Genomic DNA, 27,485 nt, shown 5'->3' with positions numbered 1-27,485 from the left:
AGGACACATTGCCTCAAGCATCAAAGAGTTGAGCTGGCAGGGTGCCTGGGTGGCTCAGTCGGTTAAACATCCGACTTTGACTCAGGTCATGATCTTGTGGTCCCTGAGTTCGAGCCCTGTGCCAGGCTCTGTGCTGACAGCTCAGAGCCTGGAGCCTGCTATTCTGTGTCTCCCTCTCTGCCCCCTCCCTGCTCATGCTCTCTGTCTCTCAAAAATAAATAAATGTTAAATTTTTTTTTTTTTTTAATTTCATTTAAAGAGTTGAGCTGGCTATCTGAACCCCTTACTGCAAGATGATAGAGTAAAATGCAGTTAGATAAAGAGATCTGATGGAGCAAAAGAAACCAGGGCTTAGAAAGACTTCAATTGTTCAAAAATAATCAAATGAAAACAAGACAGGCCATGTATTTTAACTTCTCCTATCAGAGTTTATTCCCTGAGAGTCCCAGTCCAGAATTTCTAGGAATTAAGGCAAGAAAACAATGCCACTCTTAAGCTCCTGCACCATGCAGAAAGTTTCCCAGAGAAGTAATATTTGAGAACTCACAGAGTTACCTGACCAGGGGCTATATAAAATTTGTCAGTTCCCTCAAAGCTACAACCAAAAATAACCATACACAGATTATCTTAAAAGGAAGTCTCTAAGCAGCTAAAACCTTTCAATGGAATAGCAGTCTAACAGAAATAGATCCTATACTGTGACTATAGGAACTAGGCGCCTACTCTGAGAAACCATTGGATCATTCTACCTAAAACTCCAGTTTACCCATTAGAAGTCAATTTCTAGAAACATTAATGACCTGTTGTTTACCATGAAAAGAATGCTTTTCATGTATTTTCACTTGTTCCTTTCTTTGCTCTTGAGATGAATGTTTCTTTCTCGCATGTAAAAAATATTTTCAGTGGATTTCCTGACTCTTGTCATCAATGCAAATCTCTGCCCCCCACTCCCTTAATTCCTTCTTGGTAAATAATGTTAATCTTCCAACAGGAAGTAGAGTACATTATCATCAAGCACCTATTATTCAGCCTCCTTACTTACAAAGAAAGTTACAGGGCCACCTTATACATTTGGAATTCCTTAAAGACACTTGTTTTTTATTAAAATACTTCTTTATATATACATAAATAGATAAAATCTGTGAAGAATTCCTGAAGCATGAATTCAGCTTACATTGAAGAGTTAAAAATGTATCAAAATGTACATAATGATGGCTAATCTACATAATGTCTCCCATCAAATTTATCACTGTTCTTCAAATCTAGAGCACATGCTGGCATAAAATGTATTGCATCCCAGCAATTTTGAAATATTGCTTCAAAACATTGCTCAGTACTATTTCTCAGAGGACATGTTACGGGACCACGTGAGTCACTGTTAGGCAGGTGGCTGAAGAATGCCAATTACAGGTAAGCCTCGACTGCTCAGAGTGCCTCTCCAGAGACTGCTGCGTTCCCCATAGGTATTCAGGGAAGGACACTATTTAAATACAGAGACACACCTCAACTTAAAAAGTATGGGCAAATACATGCTTGACTTGGTCTTATAACCTACAGACAATGCATCAGAATAAAAATATTACGAATTCATACATCTTTTCAAAAGAGAAACCTAATACAGAAACAGCAATAGTTACAAGTGATAATCATCAGATGGAAATAATTTCCATGAAGCTTGTCTCTCTGGAAGAGATGGGGACAAGGCAAGTGGTCAAGAAGGAAACACATGTGCTTTTAACTTCATAGGAAAATCAGTGTTCAGTTCCATGTTGCCATATGAATCCTCTATTTGAAATTACTGCCCAAATGCTTTACTGAAACTCCGCTTCTGGCCTTTGTTTTGGAATCTGTTACTTTTGTTGCCACCTCCTGATCGCTGTCCTCTGAAGCTTCGATTTCCTTCCCGTTGTCCCCTGAAGTTTCTGTTTCCTTCTCGCTGTCCCCTGAAGCCTCGACTGCCTTCCCGCTGTCCCCTGAAGCCTCGATATCCTTCCCGTGGTCCTTCTAGCTCTGGTTGCTCCGTGGCCACAGATAGCTGCCAGCGACGTGAATCATGCCATTTCTCCTGTGGAGAGATAGTATTATTTTACCTGCTCTGATTTTTAGTGAACTTGATTTTAAAAAGCATGAGAAAGACAGTATTTTTGCCCTTTCTCTAAAGAAAAACCAGATTGATAACCTAAGTGTTTAAAATTTAAAAGGTCACTGGTTAGGGGCACCTGGGTAGCTCAATCAGTTAAGCATCCAATTCTTGATTTCGGCTCAGGTCATGCTCTTGCGGTTTGGGAATTCGAGTCCCGCATCAGGCTGTGAGCTGACAAGCGCGAAGCCTGCTTGGAATTCTCTGTCTCCCTCCCTCTCTGCCCCTTCCCTGCTCTCTTTCTCTCTCTCAAAAATAAATAAGCATCAAAAAAAAGCTTTCTTTAATAAAATAAAAAAATAAGAATAAATAAAAGGTCACTGGTTAAAAATAATACAACCTTCAGGGCGCCTGGGTGGCTGAGTCAGTTAAGTGTCTGTATCCCCAGCTGTCAGGTAGTAAAACATGCAAATATACCACAAACCCGTATCTCACAGCAGTACTAAATGAAGATAGAGCAATTCAAGGTGTCTATGTAAACCCCATACAACATACACAGGAGGAAAAAGCTAGATACTGTTCATAACTCTATAGATAAAGGAAAGAAGGAAAACAGGCTGAATAAGAAAAATATATGAATAAAAAGGCTAGGAGAAAAAAAATACTAAACTTCATTAACTCTTAATTGTCTTTTAGTAAAGGAACTAGAGCTGTTGATTCCTTTTCCATTATTCTGTGTTTTCAATAATGAACGTTTTATAACTTAAATGTTAACTTCAAAATCCAAGAGAAAGAATACCTGTATTTCTGTTACTGCTGCAGTAGGGACATCAAAGCAAACCCCCTGGAAATCAAAACAAATGCCAAGTTAATTCAGCCTTTCACCACAATTGTCAGTGTGCTCCAAAAGACCATATAATATTCAAAATTATATTCAAAAACAAAACCAAAAAAAACCCTCCAGGTATGAATTTTAGATGGGACTTTCAACCAATGCCAACACATATCATACCTCCCAAAAGCACAACAGCAAAAACCCAAGGATACTTTAAAAAGGGAGTCAAAATGATTTAGAACTGGCTAGAGATCATTCTTGGCTATCAGACTGCTAATTCCTCAAGTAGCTATTAGCTACATTTTAGAGCTGAAGAAACAGAGGTTTGGAGAGGCTAAGTCAAAGGCCCCCAGCTGGGAAATAGAGCAGGTTTTAAACATCTTTTCAGTATGGCCCCAAAACCAATGGTCTACATTAAAATACACTGCTTTCTGTAAGAAAAAGTGTCTACTATTCAGGATGACCTAACTAAAAGTAGAAAACTAAATGATTTTCCATTGTTAATTTTCTAGGTTTTCACAATTCACCTTGCTCTAATAAAAAGGTTTTTATAGCACTTTTGGGGCACCTGGGTGGCTCAGTTGGTTAAATGCCTGACTCTGGATTTCAGCTGAGGTCATAATGTCACAGGTTTCTGAGTTCCGGCCTCTGTGATGACAGCATGATGCCTGCTTAGGATTCATTCATTCTCTCTCTCTCTCTCTCTCTCTCTCTCTCTCTCTCCTCTCTCTCTCTCTCTCTCCTCTCTCTCTCTCTCCCTCCCTTCCCCCCCAGCCCTGCACGCACGCATGCTCTCTCTCACAAAATAAATATTTCTTTTTAAACAAAAAAATACAGGCGCCTGGGTGCCTCAGTTGGTTGAGCGTCCAACTTTTGATTCCAGCTCAGGTCACGACCTCACGGTTCATGGGATCGACCCCCGCATTGGACTCTGGGCTGACAGCGTGGAGTCTGCTTGGGATTTTCTCTCTCCCTCTCTCTCTGGCCCTCCCCTGGTCTTTCTGTCTCTAAAAATAAGTAAACTTAAAAATATATATTAAAAATACAAAAATAAACACTTTATAGGACCATAGCAGTGCCATCACCTCCAGTTAAGGAGATCCTATTTCTTGGTTTCCACAAATGTAGTTAGAACCACCCCCGCAACGGACACAGGCACTCCTCTTCCCTAGCTATCTTTAACTGCAACATTTTATGAGGAACACCCCACTTCCACCCAACAACCCACCCAACCATAACCACAGGTCGCATCAGGTACTGATGGATTTTGCCACTTGTGGGGATCATCATTCACAAAATTATTACGTATTTAACACCAGCCACTCACTGAAGTATAAAGATAACTAAAAAATCGTTTTTGCCCTTGAGTACATCATAGGCTTCGAGGCTCTCAGTCAATAAGCAAGCCCAGCAAGATAAAATTTGCCTGAATAAAGGCACGCCCTAAAAACCCTGAAGTATGGATATGGTGCCCCCGACTCTACTGTATGGCCAGGGAAAGCTTCACAGGGAGACTCAAGGTTAAGCCACACCACAAATAACGTGGAGGAAAAAAAAAATACTATGAACACCGGGTTGAGCCACTTAGAATGACAGAAAGCAAGGTGTACTTGGCACTGCTGGAGTGGAGGTACTAGCAGTGAGGAGGCAGTAAGGGGAGCAGGAGCCTGCTTGTGAAGACTCATCCGCCATGTGAAAGCTGAGACTGTAACCCATACTGTATGTGGAGTTCCTTAAGGAAGTAAACACAGACATGCAGCGAGGTGACGATAAACCAGATCTGGTTCTCTAAGCAAGTGGTTTACAAAGTACAGTCTACGCCGCCCGGGAAACCTGAGATCTTTTGCGGAGGTTCCACAAAGTCAAAACAATTTTCCTAATACTAAAATATGTGTCCTTTCCACTCTCACGCTCTCATAAGCACACAGTGGAGTTTCCCGGACACCATTTACCCGTGATGCTACCACAGCTCTGATGGCAAATAGAACGGTATTCTTTGGTTTTCGAATTCCAGTTTTCATTTCTAACACAGTAAACACTAATAGATACAACCCACACAAACAAAAGCTTTTTGGTACTCTCACCATTCATTAAGAATGTAAAAGGGTCATGAGACCAAACAGTTTGAGAACTGCTGTGCTGGTCTACCATTAACTGACAGCAAGACTCAGAAGAAAGAACACCAGGTTTGGAAGGCAAGATTTAAAATTTTAGTTTTCGGGGCGCCTGGGTGGCTCAGTTGGTTAAGCGTCCGACTTCACTCAGGTCATGATCTCGCAGTTCATGAGTCTGAGCCCCGCGTCGGGCTCTGTGCTGATAGCTTGGAGCCTGGAGCCTGCTTCAGATTCTGTGTCTCCCTCTCTCTCTGCCCCTCCCCCATTTTCACACTCTGTGTCTCTATCTCTCAAAAATAAACAAACATTAAAAAAAAATTTTTTTAATTAAAATTTTAGGTTTGAATTAAAGATTCTGAATTCAATTTTGAATAATTTCATGTTGTTTATAACCCCATCTGAGAAGAAATGTCAGGGAAGCAGCTGGGACTTCATGTCCGGCACTGCACGCAGATAGTTCAGGCTAAAGATACCAGATGAGGTAGTTGTCCATCACTAAGTGGCAACTGAGGGTCAGGGATGACATCGCCTAGCGAAGACTATATACAGAGCAAAAAGATGCACCATCCCCACACCACAGGGAGAAGCCTACATTTGGTGTTTTATTGTCCACATTAAGCTACTGAACCAAAGCAGGGTCACAACATTACTTACCTGCTTTCCTTTGAGAAAAACCATTCCCTTCACTTTGGAATCAATTTCTTCGCCCAGCTGCTCTTTAAGTTCTTTCCAAGCATAACTAATGTTTGGCATTTCAATTGAGCATCGTAAGATCATGGTCACAAAGCCCTTAGAGAAAAAAGGGGAACAAAATTAGTCTCAAAAACAAACGTAACTGATAAAAAAAATTGCCCTCATGTTTCTAAACTATTTCTGGAAAAGTTCTTCCTAAAAGCATACACCACTCTCCCAACACAATCACATAAATTAGTACAAGTAAGACTGGGAACTCTGAACAAGACTGACGGTTTGTGCCAATGTTAGTACCCCAGTTGTAACATTATAGTTTTGCAAAATGATACCACTAAGGGAAACTGGACAAGGTGTACAAAGGAATCTCTCCGTGTTACCTCTTAAAACTACATGTAAACCTACAATTGTCTCAAAAATTTCAATTAAAAAAAAAAAAGGAAAAAATGCATATACCTTAAGTTTCTAGGTATACTGACCAAATGTATCATATGCTTTTATGTCTTTATGTGGTTGAGGTTTTCTTTGGAGGATTAAAAAAACTGACATACAATTCACATACCATATCGTACACCATTTTAAAGTATACAATTCACGGGTTTTCAGTATATTCACAAGGTTTCAACCATCACCACTAACTAAAATTCCAAAATGTTTAATTACGCAAAAAATAAACCACATGCCCATTAGCAGTCAATGTCATTGCCCCCAACTGAGACAGTGGAAATGAGTAATTTACTTTCTTTCTCCATGGGATTTGTTTATATATATATATGTATATATATATATATATATACATATATATATATATACCTACCTTCAGACAAAAGTTAAAACAATTGGGAAGTCTAACTGAACCCTTTTAAATCCTGCTCAAACTCAAAATTACCCCAAGTGTCAGAGTTCGACAGGAAGCCTTACCGCATCTGAGTTGATCAAAGAGCGCTGGTCTACTGACGTGGCACCTGAAATATGGGCCAGTGCTGCTGCTAAGGCTTCCACGGCTCCCTTCTCCTCTATCAGTTTCTCAGCTGACTGCTTGAAGTGACCAATGGCAGTAGGAGGCACAGAATCCAAAAGCCTATGGTGTGATTGAGTATATTTGTTAGGAGAAAGAAAGAGCTGACATATTTCATTTTCAAGACAACAGCATCTCAAGATAAATCAGTAACTTCCAAACCAAATCTTTTATATATCTAACACACATCACTTTGATGTAATGTATATGTATAATCACCACATTTCTGTAAAAATAAATCCATTCCTTAGGGTGCCTGGGTGGCTCAGTCAGTTAAGCATCCAACTCTTGATTTCGGGTCAGATAATAATCTGTTTGTGAGATCAAGCCCCATGTCGGGCTCTGCACTGACATTGTGGAGCCTGCTTGGGATTCTCTCTCTCCTTGCCCCTCCCCTGCTTATACTCCCTCTCCCTCTCTCAAAAGAGATAAATTAATTAAAAGATAAAAGAAAGAAAGCCATCCCTTTGATTACATCTAATTTGATTTTACTATCAAATTAAAAAAAGTTTCATTCTGGGGCACCTGGGTGGCTCACTTGGTTAAGCATCCGAGTCTTGATTTCTGCTTAGGTCATGATTTCAAGCCCTGTGTCAGGCTCTGCGCTGAGCATGGAGCCTGCTTAAGATTCTCTCTGCCCCTCTCCCCTGCTCGCATGCTCTCTAAAATTAATTAAACAAAGTTTTATCCCAAGGAAATAACAGAACAAATATCAAGATGTTCACCACAGTGTTATTTATGATATAGAAAAAGTATACTGACTTTGGCCTAGGTCTTGATCTCATGGTTTGTGAGTTCAGCCCCACACCCGGCATTATGCTGACAGTTCTGAGCCTGAAGACTGCTTTGGATTCTGGGTCTCCCTCTATCTCTATGCCCCTCCCCTGCTTAGGCATGTGGACTCTCTCTTTCACAAAACTAAACATTAACAAAAAAATTTTTTAAAGGGTACAAAACATGTAAGAAAATGGGACTGGTTAAATAAACCATGAGACAGATATAATGGAATTCCATGCTGCTACTGAAAGTGATATTAAAGATGTTGAACATTTCTTTTCTTTTTAAAATTTATTTATTTATTTTCATAGAAAGCATGAGTGGGGAGGGGCAGAGAAAGAGGGGGAGAGAGAATTCCAAGCCGGCTCCTCACTGTCAGTGCAGAGCCCAATATGGGGCTCAAACCCATGAACCGTGAGATCGTGACCTGAGCCAAAGTCCAATGCTTAACTGACTGAGCCACCCAGGTGCCCCTGAACATTTCTTACAATAATAAGCATATGCTACTTTACGGATCAAAAAATACTATAGCGGGGCGCCTGGGTGGCGCAGTCGGTTAAGCGTCCGACTTCAGCCAGGTCACGATCTCACGGTCCGTGAGTTCGAGCCCCGCGTCAGGCTCTGGGCTGATGGCTCGGAGCCTGGAGCCTGTTTCCGATTCTGTGTCTCCCTCTCTCTCTGCCCCTCCCCCGTTCATGCTCTGTCTCTCTCTGTCCCAAAAATAAAATAAAAAACGTTGAAAAAAAAAAAAAAAAAAAAAAAAAAAAAAAAAAAAAAAAAAATACTATAGCTATCTCCATTCTTTTTTTAACTTTTTTTTAATTATTATTTTTTTAATATTTATTTTTGACAGAGAGAGAGAGACAGAGACAGAGAGACAGAGAGAGACAGAGCATGAGCGGGGGAGGGGCAGAGAGAGAGGGAGACACAGAATCAGAAGCAGGCTCCAGGCTCTGAGCTATCAGCACAGAGCCCGACGTGAGGCTCGAACTCACAAACCATGAGTTCGTGACCTGAGCCAAAGTCGGACGCTCAACCGACTGAGCCACCCAGGCGCCCCTTTTTTAACTTTTTTTTTTTTAGTTTTAGAGAGAGGGAGAAAGAGCGTGCACGCACCCAAGCAGGGTAGAGGAACAGAGGGAGAGAGAGAATCTTAAACAAGCTCCACACTCAGCATGGACCCCGATGTGGGGCTCAATCCCAGGACCCTGGGATCACGACCTCAGCAGAAATCATGAGTTAGATGCTCAACCAATTGAGCCACCCAGAGGCCCCTCCATTCTGCAATAAAAAGGAAAAAAGACTTCTAAATCAGGTTAAAAATGATAAGGACTTTTTATGAGACTACACACTTGTTAGAGAATCACTATTATCTTGGTGATAATAAACGTCACATCTTCAAAAGGACACAAATGAACAAGGCCACCCGAGGCAGCCTCTTTCAGCAAGACTGCCCCTTTACAGGACATCCTACATACACCACCAGCTTGTCCTCTTTTCTCTTTCCTGGCCATCTAATCCCAAATTTCCTTAAGTGGTGTCATAGGGAACCTTGTCTACAGAATACTGAAAGTATGCCATGCTAAAAAAAAATTTGAAAATTACTGAGTTAAATTATTTTCATTTGGAGAACTTTCCTGAGCCATTAATTAATATGGTAACACAAAGCATTTCCTTTGATCACAGAGTTCTATTTATAAAAAATGTTTACTTATTTGAGAGACAGAGTGCACATGCTCTAAATAAACTCTGAAAAAAATTTTTTTTAAGTTTTATTTATTCTGAGAGAGAAAAAAAAAAAAAACAGGAGCAGGGGAAGGTCAAAGGAGAGAAAGAAAGCAGGAGCAGGAGAGAGAGAGGAAAGAGCAAGAATCTCAAGCAGGCTCTGCACTGTTGGCATAGAACCTGATGCAGGGCTTGAACCCACGAACCATGAGATCATGATCTGAGCCGAAGTCAGATGCTCAACCAACTAAGACACCCAGGTGCCCCTCAGATTCAGTGGGTTGTTTTTTTTTTTAATTTTTTAAGTTTATTTATTTTTGAAGAAGAGAGAGAGTGTGAGTGGGGGAGGTGTAGAGAGAGAGAGAGAGAGGGAGGGAGACACAGAATCTGAAGCAGGCTCCAGGCTCTGAGCTGTCAGCACAGAGCACAACACAGGGCTCTAATGACCTGAGCTGAAGCCGGACACCCAACCGAGTCACCCAGGCTCCCCCAGATTCAGTGGTTCTCTTAAGCAGAGAATGTAGGCCACCATTTGGAAACGTTTGGAAAATAGTCAGGACCTTCTGGTTTTCGTAATGCCAACCCACTCGCCCCCCAGCATACACCGCATAGCCAGAGAGGCTAAACAACTAACTATCCATCAATTTGTAGCACAATCCCACGAAATAATTCTCTTGCCCCCAATGCCAGTAGCACCTCCAGTGACAAACACTGTTAGTTAATCTAATCCTCACCATCTCGGAGTAACTTAAAGAAATAATCAATTCATTCCCACCAGTTGAGGAACTAGATTGATGATGATGTGAAGTATAATCTTGTGACCCAATCTAATCAATCTCCACACGGTAAGTGCCCATACTGTATCTAAGATACGGTTCCTTAAAACGCCCAAGACAAACCAAACTATTAATAATGGTTTCTTCTGGTGAACAGGATTGGGTAGGGATAAATACAAATTAGGACTTTTGTTTTGTAAAATTTTACTGAAGCACAGTCTATTTTTATAACAAATAGGTTGTAAGTTGTCAATACATAAATCCGATAGCCAAATCTCATTTCTGCACAAAGCTAGGCAGTAAATGGAACAAGCACTACAACAGACGTAGCAGTGGGTAGGGAACATACCTGATGGCATCTTTGCTGGAAGCTTTTATTATCTCCGTTGCAGAAGGAACACCTATTCGTTTAAATTTAATTCCCTACAAGAAAAAGAACCATAGTTTAATATACAATATGGCCATCAATTGTTTTCACTGAGATTAAATTCTCTAATTTTTTATATTACCAAACATACTTATTACACATTTAAAAGATAAACTTTTAATTTTAGAATGGTTTTAGGCTTACAGAAAAGTTGCAAATATAGTACCCAGAGTTCCTGTACACTAGGCACCGAATTTCCCTATTATTAGTACTATGGTACGTTTGCCACAGGCAAGAAACCAACACTGCAGCATTACTATTAACTGAACTCCAGAGTTAATGGAATTTCACTAGTTTTTCCCCAAATACCCTTATTCTGTTCCAGTGACACATTACATTCAGTGATCATATCTTCTTAGTCTACTCTGATCTCTGGCAGTTTCTGCCTTTCCTGATTTTTCATGACCTTGATAGTTTTAAGGAGTGCTGGCAAAGTATTTTATAGAATTCTGTCCCTCACTGTGAGGCTGCCTCGGGTTCTTTGCGTGCTCAAGACTGAGATTATGGATTTGGGGGAAGAAAACCAGAGATGAATGCTGTCTCATCACATCATTCTCAAGGCATATGCCAATCACTGCTATTAATGACAACCACCCTGGCCGGGGAGTGCTTGCTTTGTGCACTGTAAAGTGCTCCTCTCCTCCATAAGTCTGGATATGGGGAGAGATTAATCTGTCAGAAAAATCAGTCTCCTCTCTCCATTTTAAATTTATCCTTTTGGTTTTTAAGTAATTCCTATAACCCCCTAATCTATGCTTAAATATTTGGGATGTGTTCATGTTATCATTGTCTGAAAACTGCCTTTCAAACATAAAAATAACCCATGTAATTGTAAATATAAAAACAAAACCACTGCTTTCAAATGCAAACTTATTTCATTCAAAATGGGCTTTATGTTATAGTACAATGTGTAAAACAACATGTACCTAAATAAGCTTTCAGTTATGGCAACATGCTAGAAATAAAAACTTAAAATTAATAAAAATCGAATAACAAAAAACAAAGACTGACTTTAGAATTCAACATTTGCTGAATGAAAAGCTAAGAACATAGTTTTACCGCTTTTTGCTCCACTTGTGCCAACTGATATTCTTCCTTGTGCTGATAAAAGCAGATGCAAATCCCCGTCCTTCCAGCTCTGCCCGTCCTTCCAGAACGATGAATGTAGGATTCCACATCCTATTGAAGTAAGAGACATGAGTGACACCGAACAAAACGAGACAAAGACCTGAGTGGTCTATGCAGAGGCAAGTGTGGTGGTTTTAATCTACACCCAGAGTGTGCGGTTCTTTAGCACTTCAATTTAAATTAAAGAACTGTGACCATTTTTAAAAAAATCTCTAGAATAGCAGTTCCTATCCTATGGGCAAATCTGAAAAAAGCATCATCTAAATAGTACTGTACTACAGAACCACGTAAGTAATTTCAATCTTCAACTTTGTAGTAACCCACTAAAAAGCTATAAAAAAAAAAAAAAACTTAATGATAGATCTTCTTTAACTCAATATATCTAAAAGTATCTAAACATAAGGCCTATATACTATCAATATACTATCCACATAAAAAAACAGATCACTGAGGGGTGCCTGGGTGGCTCAGTCGGTTAAGCGTCCGACTTCGGCTCAGGTCATGATCTCGAGGTCTGTGAGTTCGAGCCCCGCGTTGGGCTCTGTGCTGACAGCTCAGAGCCTGGAGCCCGTTTCAGATTCTGTGTCTTCCTCTCTCTCTGACCCTCCCCCGTTCATGCTCTGTCTCTCTCTGTCTCAAAAATAAATAAACGTTTAAAAAAAATAAAATAAATAAAGTGGGGGAGAGAAAAATTAAAAAAAAAAAAAAAAAAAAACAACCAGATCACTGAGATATTTTACATTCTTTTTTTGTATGTCTTCAAAATCCAGAGTACATAATACAAAGTTTAAAACATAAACAAAACCCCAATGTGTATATTACATTTAGAACACACATGTCAATTCAGACTGTTTCCAGTGCTGAACAGCTACACATAGCTGTAGCCATCAAATTGGACAGCACAGTTCTACAGACTCCCTTAAACAACACTTCCTTTGTAAGAACTGGTGACTTCACAGTAATCAGGTATTTTTTCTATCATTGTAAAACAACCTTTAATCCTGAGGAATCTGCCAATTTGTGGGGGTCCTCACATTTGAAGTGATGGGAGCAGAGCAGGCTCCTTCAGACCAACTTTTACTGACAGGAAGCACTGTTCATACCACATAACCTGATGCTTCGGCCCCCTCCCTAAGAGGTTCTCATCACCCACAGAGGCTATTAATCACAGGTCTTTTTTCCCTTCTTTATCCTGTAGTTCATGGGTTTATGCTGCCCTCACCCCGCCGGAGTCCTACCCATCTTCAAAGCCCAGTTCACAACTGCACTACCTGCACGAGCCAACCAAAATTCCCTTCAACAAGAAACAATCTTCCTAGCCTCTGGCCACTGACCACACTTCCACTCAACTATCAGTTCTGAGAGAAGGACCTCAGAAGAGGTTTGTTTTAAAAATCACCACAGCTTCCTAGCACTCAAAAGAGACAGCTATTACTAACCACATGAAACTAGACCATACAACTTCCAATTTGTGTTAGTATCCTCTCTCCCCAAAAACCAAAACAAAACAAAACAAAACTGTAGTATAGAACACTTACCTTTGGTGGAGAACTCTGTACAACCAGATCAACCTCAGGGATGTCTAACCCACGAGCAGCAACATTGGTTGCAACCAAAACTCCAAAATCACCATTTCTAAAACCTTTCAGAGTGATTTCTCTCTGCTTCTGAGGAATATCTCCATGTAATGACTGGGCGTCCTGCCAAAGAAATAAACTGGCATAAGAACACCAGATCCAACGATCCAGCTACTTTTAACACAACAAATCAGGCCTGTAAGGACATTCGGATTTTGGTGATAGTTCTGCTGAAAATAACGTCAAGGGAAAAACATATGCCTCACACGGACAAGCCTCAAATTTTTTCTACTCCTTGGTCATTAGATCAACTGTGTCCAGCTATATTTACTAGGTAAAAAACACTAGACAGACTGATCAAACCTACTTTGTCAGTGTAACCTTGGGTTTGAGACACTGTTTCCTCATCTGTGAGAGGAGACTGTCAGATCAGGTGAACTCTAAAATGTTAATGGGGTCTATCAGTTGAAAGATGCTTCCTCCCTACAGGAAAAAGGGGGAAGAACCAACCTGCTTTATGGACACATTCTGTGACAACTCCTGGGCTTCTTTCTTGGTCTCGCAGAAGATGATAGTGCGCCCGTGAAAACCACTATATACTCGGATCACATCCCCAATAACTGCTGCCCTCTGAGTCCAGTGGCACTTGATAGCCAGGTGCTTATAGGAGTGGAAAAAAGATCTATTTAGTAAAGCCCACCTGGAACCTGAAATCACCTGCTCAACACTAGCGGTGCTAGAAGCAATTGTTTAATATGGACTAGAGCAGACTGCTGCCACCACTGTGTAGAGAAAAAAACCCAAACTCATTAACATAGAGAGCCATTCCCCTTTCTCCAAAGAGCATCTGGTTCCTCTGTTTTCTGAACTAACCAGGAAAACAAAAGAAGAAATGCCATTCCCTTGATTCCTACAGGAAACCAAGTAATTGACCAGAGAAAAATTTCAGTATTTTTTTTGTCCTTTCATCCACTTAAAACTGCGATTAGTCAGCGTGCATGTCTATTCCTTGGGTGAAAGGAATTCTAGGTGCTGGGCCCTAAAATGAAAACAGCTTCAAAACAAAGTACTAGATATCTCTGCTGCCCTCGAGTGTTTAAATTCTAGGTGTTGGGGCACCTGGCTGGCTCAATTGGTAGAGCATGCAACTCTTGGGATTGTGCGTTCAAGCCCCACATTTTGTGTAGAGACAACTTAAAAACATAATATTAAAAAAAAAAAAAAAGTCAATCAATTCTAGTGTAATTTCTTTCTATTTACAAAATTCAGACAGATTCCGAAAGATTTTGAAATCAGACTACCAGATAATGAAACTTAGAGAACACAGATAACCACACACAACACAAACAGAAATAGATCTTTACTTGGCTCCTCACATGGATTTAGTATTTATCTGGAAAAACAGTTTGTATTTTCCAGTCTTAATATTATTAGACAGGGAAAAAATGATATACAAAATTCTAACTGAATAAATCATTTACCTCCACAGTTATTGCCGTTTTCTGAGTCTTTTTACCAATGAGGTCCACCTGTTCATATGTAGATCTCATGTATTTCTTAGCAACGTTATATACCCAATGAGGGCAGGTTGCAGAAAAAAGCAATGTTTGGGGATTGTCTTCCGAATCTTTGGGGGGAAAAAAGTCAGTATGAATAACCCAAATAAGCCTACACAGTACTCCACCTCACCCAGTTCTTCCCCAATCAACATGCAACAGCAACCACCTGAGGCCAAGCCAGGCACTGATGACACAGAAATGAAAGACACAAAGATTCCTAATGGGCAAAGAAATACTTCCTATGTAATTTATGTAAAGGAGACCTGAAATACCAAAGGTACTTTAAAATTATTTTGCTTTCTGACCCTGGCCTTTATGAACCACGAAGGAAATCTGTCCATTATGAGACCTGTCACCTGGAAAACACCTGTTCATCAAGACCAGTAACCACCTCGTTTAGATCACTAAGTAAATAACCTACAATAAACACCAACACAGATTAGATTCTATATTCGTCTATACTCTCTAGCATTTCCTGAGTATTTTGAGTTTAGAATTCCAGTCTATTCATTCTTTGAGGTCAGGTACTAAAATACTTCCCTAGCCCCACCCCAGCCCCCTTTTTTTAGTTTGCTCTTTGAATAACACTGCATTTTCATACAGTATTTCAAATGGTGGAGTAAATAAGTAGAGCCCTTTTGGAGAGCAACTTGACAATGTACATCGAGAAACATGAACTATTTATAACTTTCAACTCAGTAACTTCATTTCTGGACATCTACCCTAAAAAATAAATTCCAAATACTGAGGCGTGAAGGAAGCTATTTGCATACAAACGTCTATAGGCAGAATTATTTGTATTATCTAAAAATCAAAATACACAGATGGAATTAAATCATGGCAAAACCTCTTCATGGAGTGTAATGCCAAATTTTTATATGCATGATAAGATTATAATTAACACACACACATATGCAACAATACTACAGAGTCAGGAAGAAATAGACCAAAAGCAAAACACGCCAAGCTGGCAGAGTATCAAATTTTCTTCTTTTATCTTTTACGTTCCCCATTATTATGTGATAAATCATGGTTTTGTTTTTTTTTTAATTTAAGTTTCCTAAATAAAATAAATCATCCCCCAATTTAAGGCTTCATTTAACTCTCAGAAGACCACTTAATCACCACCCTTCCTGTAATCCTTTTATCACTTCCTTGAATTTGGAGCTTACCTTTCTTGTATGCCACACTTAAAATCTCTTCCACTTGATCAGCAAACCCCATATCTAACATCTGGTCAACTTCATCCAGGACAACATGCTTAAGTTTGGTGAGATCTAGCTTGCCATTCTGCAGGTGGTCTTTGATACGACCTGGGGTCCCAACCAGGATATCAATCCCATTCCGCATGCGTTCAACTATAAAAAACATCAATAAGATATACTAGGTTTTAAATCCTTTTATTAGTCTCAGGTACCAATTAAATATATTTTTATTCTAAAATGTTAACTACAATACAAGGTAATATGCTAAGTATCAAAGATAAAGATACTCAAGGCACTCCTGAATCTAGTGGGAAGAACAGATAAGAAGTGACAGTCCAGAAAAATGCACCAGTGGGAGATGGAAGCACCAGGAAAGAAGGACTTCCTTGGTAACACAAAGTGTCAAGGTTTCACAGACAAACTGAGAATGAGAATCTTTTTTTTCTTTAAGTTTATTTATTTTGAAGGAGACAGGGAGGGAGAAAGGGAGGGAGGGAGGGGGGGGGAGAGAGAGAGAGAGAGAGAGAGAGAGAGAGAAACAGAGAGAAAGAAAGAGCAAGAGAGCACGAGTGGGGAGGAGCAGAGAGAACCTCAAGCAGGCTCCACACTCTCAGAGCAGAGCCCAACGTGGGGCTCAATCCCACAAACCATGAGATCATGACCTGAGCTGAAATCAACAGTTGGTCACCCAAGTGACTGAACCACCCCAGTGCCCCTAGAATGAGAATCTTAAAGAAATACAAGCAATCTCTATCAAAATAACCCAGCATTCTTCACAGAGCTAGAATAAACAATCCTAAAATTTGTATGGAACCAGAAAAGACCCGCATAGCCAAAGCAATCCTGAAAGAGAAAACCGAAGCTGGAGGCATCACAATCGCAGACTTCAAGCTGCATTACAAAGCTGTAATCATCAAGACGGTACGGTATGGGCACAAGAACAGACACTCAGATCAATGGAACAGAACAGAGAACCCAGAAATGGACCCACAAACTTATGGCCAACTAATCTTTGACAAAGCGGGAAAGAGTATCCAATGGAGTAAAGACAGTCTCTTCAGCAAATGGTGCTGGGAAAACTGAACAGCGATATGCAGAAAAATGAACCTGGACCACTTTCATACACCATACACGAAAATAAACTCAAAATGGATGAAAAACTTAAATGTAAGACAGGAAGCCATCAAAATTCTCGAGGAGAAAGCAGGCAAAAACCTCTTTGACCTCGACCGCAGCAACTTCTTACTCAACACGTCTCCAGAGGCAAGGAAAACAAAAGCAAAAATGAACTCTTGGGACCTCATCAAAATAAAAAACTTCTGCATGGCAAAGGAAACAATCAGCAAAACTAAAAGACAACCGATGGAACTGGAGAAGATATTTGCAAATGACATATCAGATAAAGGGTTAGTATCCAAAATCTATAAAGAACCTAGCAAACTCAACACCCAAAATACAAATAATCCAGTGAAGAAATGGGCAAAAGACATGAATAGACACTTCTCCAAAGACGACATCCAGATGGCCAAGAGACACATGAAAAAAATGCTCAACATCATCATCAGGGACATATAAATCAAAACCACAATGAGATTATCACCTCACTCCTGTCAGAATGACTAACATAAACAACTCAGGCAACAACAGATGTTGGCGAGGATGCAGAGAAAGAGGATCTCTTTTGCATTGCTGGTGGGAATACAAGCTGGTGCAGCCACTCTGAACAGTATGGAGCTTCCTCAAAAAATTAAAAATAGAACTACCCTAGGAGCCAGCAATTGCACTGGTAGGTATTTATCCAAGGGATACAGGTATGCTGTTTCGAAGGGGCACATGCACCCCGATGTTTATAGCAGCACTATCAACAATAGCCAAAGTATGGAAAGAGCCCAAATGTCCATCGACGGATGAATGGATAAAGATGCGGTGTATATATATACAATGGAGTATTACTCAGCAATCAGAAAGAATGAAATCTTGCCATTTGCAACTATGTTGATGGAACTAGAGGGTACTATGTTAAGCAAAATTAGTCAGAGAAAGACAAACATCATTGGACTTTACTCATATGAGGAATTTAAGATACAAAATAGACGAACTAAGGGAAGGGAAGCAAAAATAATATAAAAACAAAACATAAGAGATTCTTAAACATAGAGGACAAACAGAGGGTTGCTGGAGGGGTTATGGGAGGGGGGATGGGCTAAATGGGTAAGGGGCATTAAGGAATCTACTCCTGAAATCATTGTTGCACTATATGCTAACTTGGATGTAAATTTTAAAATAATTAAAAAAAAAAAAAAAAAAGGAAGAAAGAACTGTATACACAGTTGGGTAATCAGGTATAGAAAGAATGAGACAGGGTAGAAGGGTAAGTATTCCCAGAAGGCACAGAGATGGTCAAGAAAATGGAATTCAGTATAATGAGGTGAGGTGGTTAATAATGCAATTTTTTACTGAACTGCTCTTGCAGTCTAGGGGTCTCACCAGGCACTCTACATTCTCCAATTCAATCCTCATAACACCCCTGGCAGGGTGAATTCAGTAAACTTATTTTTTCACACAAGCAAACGAAAAGAAAAATCAAGCACCCTGAACTTCAAATCACACTGTGAGCAGAGTCTAAATTCAAACATACACTTTTCTGATGCCAAAGCCTAGTTCACTCAATCAAAGCTGGAAAGAAATAGTCACAAGCATTACATGCCAATACTAACATTTTTAATGCCTTAAATCCCTTCCTGAATTATATTATCTGCTCTACCTAATAAAGCTTCCAGGTCTTGAACTGGTTAAGTAACGGAATCCTACAATAGGGGCCTGCAACATTTGGCCCCTAGGATCAGAGGAAGGCCCGCCTACGGCAAGAAAGAAACAAAGACCCCAAAACAGCCAGATCCATCCTCTTTGACAGATAAAAAGAGTAACTCTGAATCATGACCTTCTAGTTCTAAGAGCCCCCTGGACTCTATCCTCTTGGGTTCAGTAAGATACCTTTGTAGCCTCCTTTAGATAAACATAGGCAAATAACACAAAACTCCAAAGAACTATATACAGGATTTTACGCATCATTATGCAGGACGATATTCTTGACCATCTTTAAACAGTAATGACGAAAGAGGGGCGCCTGCATGGTGTTGGTTGAGCGTCCGACTTCAGCTCAGGTCATGATCTCATGGCTGGTGAGTTCGAGTCCCGCATTGGGCTCTATGCTGACAGCTCAGAGCCTGGAGCCTGGTGCTGTATCTGCCTCTCTCTCTGCCCCTCCCCTACTCACGCTCTGTCTCTGTCTCAAAAACAAACAAATGTTAAAAAAAACTTTTTTAAAAACAATGATGACAAAAGAAAACTATAAATGACTAAACCAGGTAAAGACAGATGTCAAGGTCAGAGAAAGCCTACCAGGGCACCCAACAATGGTTGGCATTTTCCTTCCCTCACTTTTCGATTTACTTACTTTGACCTCCATAGGGAGTTCCACCATAAAAACAAGCCACTGCCAGCTTTCTTGTGATGTCACTGAAGTCTCTGCTTACTTGATTGGCCAACTCCCTTGTGGGTGCAAGAACCAGTACCTGAAAAGCAAAAACTAATCATTGAATTCAAAGTATCGTGAAGTACTTGTTTCTTAACAAATTTGAAATTCATCAGAAGGTTCAACTCATCCTACCAAGTATTTTCAAAACATCTATTATGTGCTTTGCAACATAGTTTCGTGTGGGGAAGGATCATAAATGTAATACAGTCCCTGACAAATCTACTCAGAAGAAAAGTTTGTGATCCTACCAATCAGAAGAGAAGTAGATGCTCAAACATGTGGTGCTCCAGGAGGGCTGCCCGGAGTAGGCTGGAGGAAGTGAGGAGTTTCGTGGAGGTGTTACTAAAAAAAACCATTCCAGGAAAAGCAACAACTCGAGCAAGGAGTAACACCACTGAGGATAACAACATTAGCTAATCTTTGAGCTTTTACTGTCTCAGGCTCTACTACACACTTACTACACATTCTTCTGTAATTCTCACAAGTTACTGACCTACCTGACAACTGTACCTATAGTAAACACACACAAGATTTTGAACCAAAAGGCTAAGAAGCAAAGCCTGGATTTAAATTCAAACAGCTGGGCTCCAAAACCTGTCGACTGAACCTCTACATTACAGTAAACTTAAAGTAGAACAAAGACAAGTTAAGGCAGGACCAACATGGTGAGGGGCTTTGAATCCCGGAGCAGTCGGAGTTTGACCCAACAAGACATAAAACGTGAAACTACTACAGATCCTTAAGTAGGGTAACAGCATGAAACAAGTGTGACTTAAGAACAATGTTCACTAATTCATCAGATACATTCACCCAACAGATATTTACTGAACATCCACTACGTGTAGGCTGGAATAACTCCAAGTGCTGGAGTAATTCATTTGTTTAATGCTGCATTTGTTTACAGCAATAAACAATGAATTAATGAGGGGTGAGTATGGACACTGGAAGGCCAGTAAACAAATGAGGCAGGGCCAGAAAGTCAAGCACAAGAACCCATAACCATGATGACCACATAGGCATTTCAGTGAGGTTAAGGTTTGTCAAATGCCAGTTTCTCCAGAAATGAACCTGATGAGCACCACCCTGACAAGGAAGCTTGGCCTCTTCACCTCTTTGAGTACCCCTCCTTCTACTCATGCATCTCTACTTAAAACTGCTTTCTCCATCTAGGCAAAAATGGCCAGACACTTGATCAAACCTGTGAGCTGCAGGGGCATCTAATAGTTTGAAGGGAACACAAAGAGCATTAATAATACAGGCAGTCACAACCATGGGGCAGATTACAATATTTAAATACACAGGTTTGTGGCCAACGATCTTAAGAGAATAGTCCTGCTTTAGCTTCAAATAAAGATCTCAAGATACAAAAAAAAAAAAGGAAAGGAAAGGAAAAGGAAAAAACACTTTAAGGAGAACCCAGTAAAAAACTATACTACAGATTTGGAGCCCCTGAGGTCTATGTTAAAGATAGTTACCCGAGGAGCACGGCCTCTTTTCCGGTCTTGTAGTTCTCCCTGAAGTTTCTCAATCAAAGGGATGGCAAAGGAGAAGGTCTTCCCGGTTCCTGTCCGTGCCTGTGCAATTAAGTCCTTTCCACTATAGACATGGTGAAATGTCTTTGCTTGTATCGGAAACAGAAAGGTCACCCCACGGCCTGTGAACAAATTTACCATGTTACCTGACATTGTAGTTCTTAAAATCCCAGCCACGTTTCTGGTCCTAGAGAATTAAAGAATTCTACTTTCTTGTCAATATCTACAAAGTCAGGCTCCAATGTATTCTGGTAGTGAAGAATCTGCTTGACTGAAAAATATCAACAAACTTTAAAGCACCAAATTAGGGGTGCCTGGGTGGCTCAGCTGGTTGAGCGTCCAACTTGATTTTGGCTCAGGTCACGATCCCAGTGTCCTGGGATTGAGCCCCACATCAGGCTCCGTGCTTAGCATGGAGCCTGCTTGAGACTGTGTCTGTCTGTCTGTCTCTCTCTCTCTCTCTCTCTCCCTCTGCCTCCCTCCCCTACTCTTGCACTCTCTAAAAAATAAAAAAAAAAAATTAAAGTACCGAATTATAGCATTTTTTTTTAGAAATTTATTAGTTACTTGTTGTGTAATCTCATCCATAGGTCAACAGAAGCCCCAAATCTGGATTTGCAGTCCAGACTATGCCACACCTGATTCAGAAAACACCTACCCACACATGTGACTACCTAGTTTGTTCAGAGGCACACCGCTAGGCTGAGTTCTGAGTCAAGTTGGTATTATGAAGAGATGCCTCACGAAGTGGGAGAGAATAACAAAGAAAATACGAACCATACAAATAAATGGCATGAACCATTTATTTGTACCAGAACAATCAGTCCTCACACTTCTGAATATATACATTGGTTTGAATAAAATTTAGTCACCTATTTAAGAGAGCAAAGCTATCACCAGTATGGTCCTATACTATATATACAGATCTAAGTTATTATGTGGTTCCACATATTGTCCTTCATCTCAACAAAAATAGTGGAGTGCTTCCAAATAATATATAGTAACATTATACAATAGCTCCAAAATATTACCTTTGAGAAGTTTAATGGTCTCTTCAGATATGGGAAAATTAGAGAAAGCTCCTTCTTTTTGTTCCACAGGTATTTCCTATCAAGTAAAGGGCCACAGAAAGAAATCAGTAACTTTAATCCCACAGGTAGTCACAGAGACGCCTTCTGAGAAAGAAACAAAAGAACCTATTTGAAAACATCTCTTCTAAATCAACCACAAAGACAGAGAAACTTTGGTAGGTAAATTAAGATCCAAAAAGGAAATCATAATCATCTATAAAACCCTAACAAAAGGAAAATGCAAATATATACTGTAGATATACTACGTGTGGCTAGTAAAGGCAGATTCAGTCTCAACTAAGAACTATTCTGTTGCCATCCCATACCAATATATAGGAGTCCTCCATTATCCACAGGGGAGACCCCTAGTGGATACCTGAATAGTACAGAACCTTAAATATACGGTTTTCTACTATGCACACATACCCAAGATAAAGTTTAACTTATAAATTAGGCACAGTAACAAACTAATGACAATAACTAATAATAAACTGGAACAATTATAACAACAGATGATAAAAATTATGCAAATGTGGTCTGTCTCTAAATATCTTCCGGTACTGCACTCCTACTTCTTGTGATGATACAGGATTGATAAAATGCCTATGTGATGACATGAAGTGAGGTGAATGACGTAGGCATTGTGATGCAGCATCAGGCTACTACTGTCCTTCTGACAATGTGTCAGGAGGAGAATCATTTACTCTTGAACGTGGTTGACAGGGGGCAATTGAAACCCCAGAAAGAAAAACATCAGATGAGGGGGGACTACTATACTGCCGAACAGGTCATTAACCCTTTTGCATAGCCACATCTTTCACATATATTCACAGAAAATAAGAAACAAACATTTACGACAAAGTGGTCACTGTGGCATTATTTGATAGTAAAAAATTTAAATGCTCAATACAGGAATTAAGTGATTTTCTAAACATTTATATAATGGATTATGGAACCAATGAAAATATTTATTATTTAGGGGTGCCTGGGTGGCTCAGTCGGTTAAGCGCCGACTTCGGCTAAGGTCATGATCTCGCGGTTCATGGGTTCAAGCCCCCACCAGGCTGTGTGCTGATAGCTCAGAGCCTCAAGCCTGCTTCGGATTCTGTGTCTCCCTCTCTCTCTGCCCCTCCCCCGCTCACGCTCTGTCTTTTTCTTTTTCTCAAAAAGTAAACATTAAAAAAATAGAATATAATGTTTAAATAAAAGTGGAAAGGCAGGAGACAAGACTGCATATAGTACAATCCTAATCTGATAAAAAATAGTTATATATACATATATATATGTATATATATATGTGTGTGTGTATATATATATATATACACATATGTATATATACACACATATATATACATATATATATACGTATATATATAAATATATATATATAAAGTACTGTAAAGAAACAGCATTCGACAACAGGTTACCTCTATACCTAATGAGTATTTAATATTTACTGAATTAATGAATGCTGAAATTCTAGGGAACTTTTTGTTTTTAGCAAACAAAATGTTTTTATGTTTTTTATTATTTTGAGAGAGAGACAGCAAGTGGGGAAGGGGCAGCAGGAGAGGGAGACACAGAATCAGAAACAGGCTTCAGGCTCTGAACCGTCAGCACAGAGTCTGACCTGGGGCTCAAACCTACAGAACCATTAAGATCAGAACCTGAGCCAAAGTCAGATGCCATCCAGGCGCCCCAAATTTCTATATTTTCCTAATTCTGTAAATCACTTATTTATAATCAGGAAAAATATTTATTTATTTACCTATTTATTTTGAGGGGCACCTGGATATGAACCAAGGAAAAAAAATTTAAATGTTGATTATGACCTATGGCAAACAGAAAATTATTAGAATTAGGATTTCTTTGATGACTGAGTTTCTGAAAGGTAACAGAACTACTTCCAAGTGGACATCCAATCATCGGGTTCAACTTGAGTTAATGGCCAAACAAAAACTTACGCAAAATCAAACAAAATCCTTTTCAGTAGCTCTACTAATTAAGATTTTTTGGTGAAACCCCTCAGAGGGAAGCTAGGGCCTATCTGCATAACTATAATCTCTCCTTTTAATTTCTGACTTGCAAATAAGCAGACGTGGAGAGAAGACATTCCCTAAACTTAAATAGGCCTGTTTCTTTGCAAAGGAAACATTCTAACTTTAAGCTATTTTTAAGATGAAGTCTTACCCTGACTGCAGGCAGCATGCAGCTCAAGGGACCCCCCATAAAGTGTCAACACATCAAATTTTCTCCTGCTTCTGTTGCCTCTAGGTAGCAATTACCTACTTATTTATCTGAAACCACAATGAAAGATACACTCTACGTATGAAAATGCAACTTTACCTGCTCTAATTCACTGTTACTTTCTTCACTGGAGTTAGAGACAGGTCCAGAATGAGGGAATCCATTCTTCAGTTTGGGGCTTTTCTCTCCAATGTCTCCATTCATTTCCTTTTCTTTTTTCATCTTCTTTGGCTTAGGAGCACCTATTTCTTCTTCAGAAGGCTCCTCACTTTTCATTACTTTTTTGGTTTTAGGAGAAACAACTTTCTTTTCAAAGGACTCCTTTGGTTTCTTCACACTTTTGGTTTTAGGAGAAATAATGTCATCCTGAGATGGCTCCTCTTTCTTTTTTGCCTTTTTGGATTTAGGAGAATTCATGTCAATCTCAGAAGACTCGGCTTTCTTTTTAATTTTTTTGGCTTTGGGGGAAATAGTTTCTTCCTTTACTTCTGTTGCCTCTTCAGTCTTATTAGACTTTGGCTTCTCTTTTTTACCCTTCTAAGAAATTAAAAAATACAAACTACTGAGCAAAGCATGTATACATTTGTATGACGCATCAATTCTCGATTATTTCAAGATCATGTAATTATGAAGAACACAATCTTGGGGCATTTTTCAACGTCTGTACCTTCTCCTTTCAATAAGACAAAACACTATGTTTTTTAGTACCATTTCTTAGTTATATGGAAATAAGTACATTGTATATCAATGACTTCATGAGCTCAGAAGAGAATGCCTCTTGGCAACTATTTAATTCATGTTGGTTGAACAAGTTGTAAAATCAAGTTTTCATAAGGGATTTGGGGTTTCTTATGGGATGCTCCAAGAGTCGTCAAGAGGTACAACTACAGAAAGTGATCAAGTACAGTTTAATTTAATTCTAATAGAGCAATAAGGCCACATATGTCCACAGATGGACAATATTAAGCGGATTTCTTTCTCTGCTAGAATTCATAATATCTGTCTTGGCTATGTGACAAGTGCAAATGAATTTACAGAGACACTTTATGAACCAAAAAGCTATAAAATCCCACAATCTATCACCCCACGCGATAACAAAAAAAAGATGATCTAATTTAAAGAGGAAAAAAAAGCATAAGTTACTAGGAAATGGGATGGGTGAAACCTCAAAGCCAAATCAGACTATGGCTCCTACCTGAAATGTGTGACCTTTTCCAACTTTTCCTATTCCTGAAAGTTAATTACTTAATATTACTGAAATCAAATAGGTGCTTAGCCTCTGTTAAAACCTTTCTGAGGGGCGCCTGGGTGGCTCAGTCGGTTAAGCATCCGACTTCGGCTCAGGTCATGATCTCACGTTCCGTGAGTTTGAGCCCCGCGTCGGGCTCTGTGTTGACAGCTCTGAGCCTGGAGCCTGTTTCAGATTCTGTGTCTCCCTCTCTCTGACCCTCCCCCGTTCATGCTCTGTCTCTCTCTGTCTCAAAAATAAATAAACGCTAAAAAAAAAAACAAAAAAAAAATTAAAAAAAACAAAACAAAAAAAAACTTTCTGAAAGGCCAATCACAGAAATATGAAGACTAGAACATTTAGCTGAAATCAGCCTCCCTGAAACTTCAGGCCCCGCCTCCACTCTCAAATCACAGATGAGGGTGATCTTTCCCACATGATCATCTTTCAGACATCTGAAAAATAATCTGGTCTCCCCACAAGATTTCAGTTCTTTCATCCCTTCGCTCCACTAAGTAAGAGGATTTCCTAACTCAGTGGCCTCTCTTGGAATGTAACGGAGTTTGGCCGCGTCCCTCTTCACTTGACCATCCCACAACTGAATACCTTCACTGACGCCGAGCAGGCAAACCAGGACCACTTCCTCCCCACCTGTGGGGACAAGTCTGTGCTCCCTCGGCTTCCTACAACGCCAAAATATTGCTGTTGTAAAAGCTCCCCATCAAAAAGGCCCATAAACAGCCAAGGAAAGGAAATTCTAAATCATGTAGGATACAAATTCAGGGACAATGTTTGCTCTCACTGACTGACCTTATTTCAGAACAGACACCCAGTCACAAGTGAAATCACTAAGGAAGTAACAGTAAAGAGGCAGACAGGTATCAAGGTAACTTAAGACCACTACACACTGCTGGCCTCTATCAAAAACACTGTGTGCCGTTAGCACCACAACACGTTACATTTCCACGGGAAATCTGGTCAATAGACCTTAAGCCGAACTGAATTACTTCATCTTCTAAAGGTTGCTTACCGAAAAACAAACTGTATTTCCCGTACTACTACAGTAAAATGTCACTGCTCACGCCGCCCACATGTGCAGGTGGGTTTGAGGTGTGGCCAGTCTAGGCTAAAGCTTCAGTCTCTTCCAGGACTGACAATTCCCTCCGCGCACGCTCAAACCCGGTCAGGTCTGAGCCTGAGCCAGCAACGTGGGGCCCAACCGTGAACTGCGCACCAGGTGCGGGGCGCCCAGACTCCAGAACCACATGGGAGCGGTGCTCACCCCAGCTCCGGTCCGCCTGCGCCCGTCGGCGGCACAGCTCCCCGGCGCCCCACGGCCGGGCTCTGGACGCGCCGGGTCCGCGTGTGCGCCACGGGCTCCTTAGCCGGACCCCCGCCCATCCTGTACCCCACTCCTCTCAGCACCCTAGGACCCTCAGCCCCCGATGGCACCTTCGCATTCTGCTTTCGCGGTGTCTCCAGTTTTTCCATGGCCGTGTCTGAGTCCAAATCCACTTCACTAAGGAGTTTCCCCGGCATCTTTCAGCACAAGCAACTGAGGCCGACCAGTCAGTTCCACCGCGTGGAGAGGAAGAGACAGTACTACCCATTTAGCCCACCCACTTTCGTCACTTCCGGAAGCAAAGCATTTCCTGCGGAAGCAGGAAGTCCCAGAGACGCCACGGCCCACGCGGTAGCGCTGGAGCTTGTGGTGCTCCCGCTGGCTGCGAGTAGTGAATTGACCGCTTACAACGCCTGAGGAGTCCAACCAACTGGGAGGAACCACAAAAGTTGGTAAACACGAGTCAGATTCCCCCAACCCCCGACCTGATAAATAACTTGTTTTTCCGTGGTGTCTCTTCAGTGTATATATTAGATTGCTGGAGTTTGCAAGATCCTTTCACGCACAGACGCGGTAAATGTGTCTTCTTGATCACCTTGTGGAAACGTCGACACTGA

At 40.4% G+C, this 27,485-nt stretch overlaps 1 protein-coding gene across 1 annotated transcript; it reads right to left on the bottom strand.

Moving 5' to 3' along the window:
* Positions 1–405: 405 nt before the first annotated feature.
* DDX21 (DExD-box helicase 21) lies at positions 406–27,153 on the bottom strand. Its single transcript, XM_042908801.1, has 15 exons — positions 26,979–27,153; positions 24,398–24,835; positions 22,013–22,088; positions 20,925–21,103; positions 19,369–19,486; positions 15,879–16,064; positions 14,629–14,774; positions 13,658–13,807; positions 13,109–13,270; positions 11,502–11,621; positions 10,365–10,438; positions 6,641–6,800; positions 5,684–5,818; positions 2,880–2,924; positions 406–2,065 (listed from the first exon to the last, which is right to left on the bottom strand). Exons 1-15 carry the CDS (start codon positions 27,063–27,065, stop codon positions 1,796–1,798), a joined length of 2,346 nt encoding a protein of 781 aa, XP_042764735.1. The 5' UTR covers positions 27,066–27,153; the 3' UTR covers positions 406–1,795.
* Positions 27,154–27,485: the final 332 nt, after the last annotated feature.

This window comes from Panthera leo, chromosome D2 (genome assembly GCF_018350215.1).
Source record: "Panthera leo isolate Ple1 chromosome D2, P.leo_Ple1_pat1.1, whole genome shotgun sequence".
Taxonomy (NCBI): domain Eukaryota; kingdom Metazoa; phylum Chordata; class Mammalia; order Carnivora; family Felidae; genus Panthera; species Panthera leo.
The sequence above is the reverse complement of the archived record's forward strand: the minus strand, read 5'-3'. Positions and strand labels throughout refer to the sequence as shown.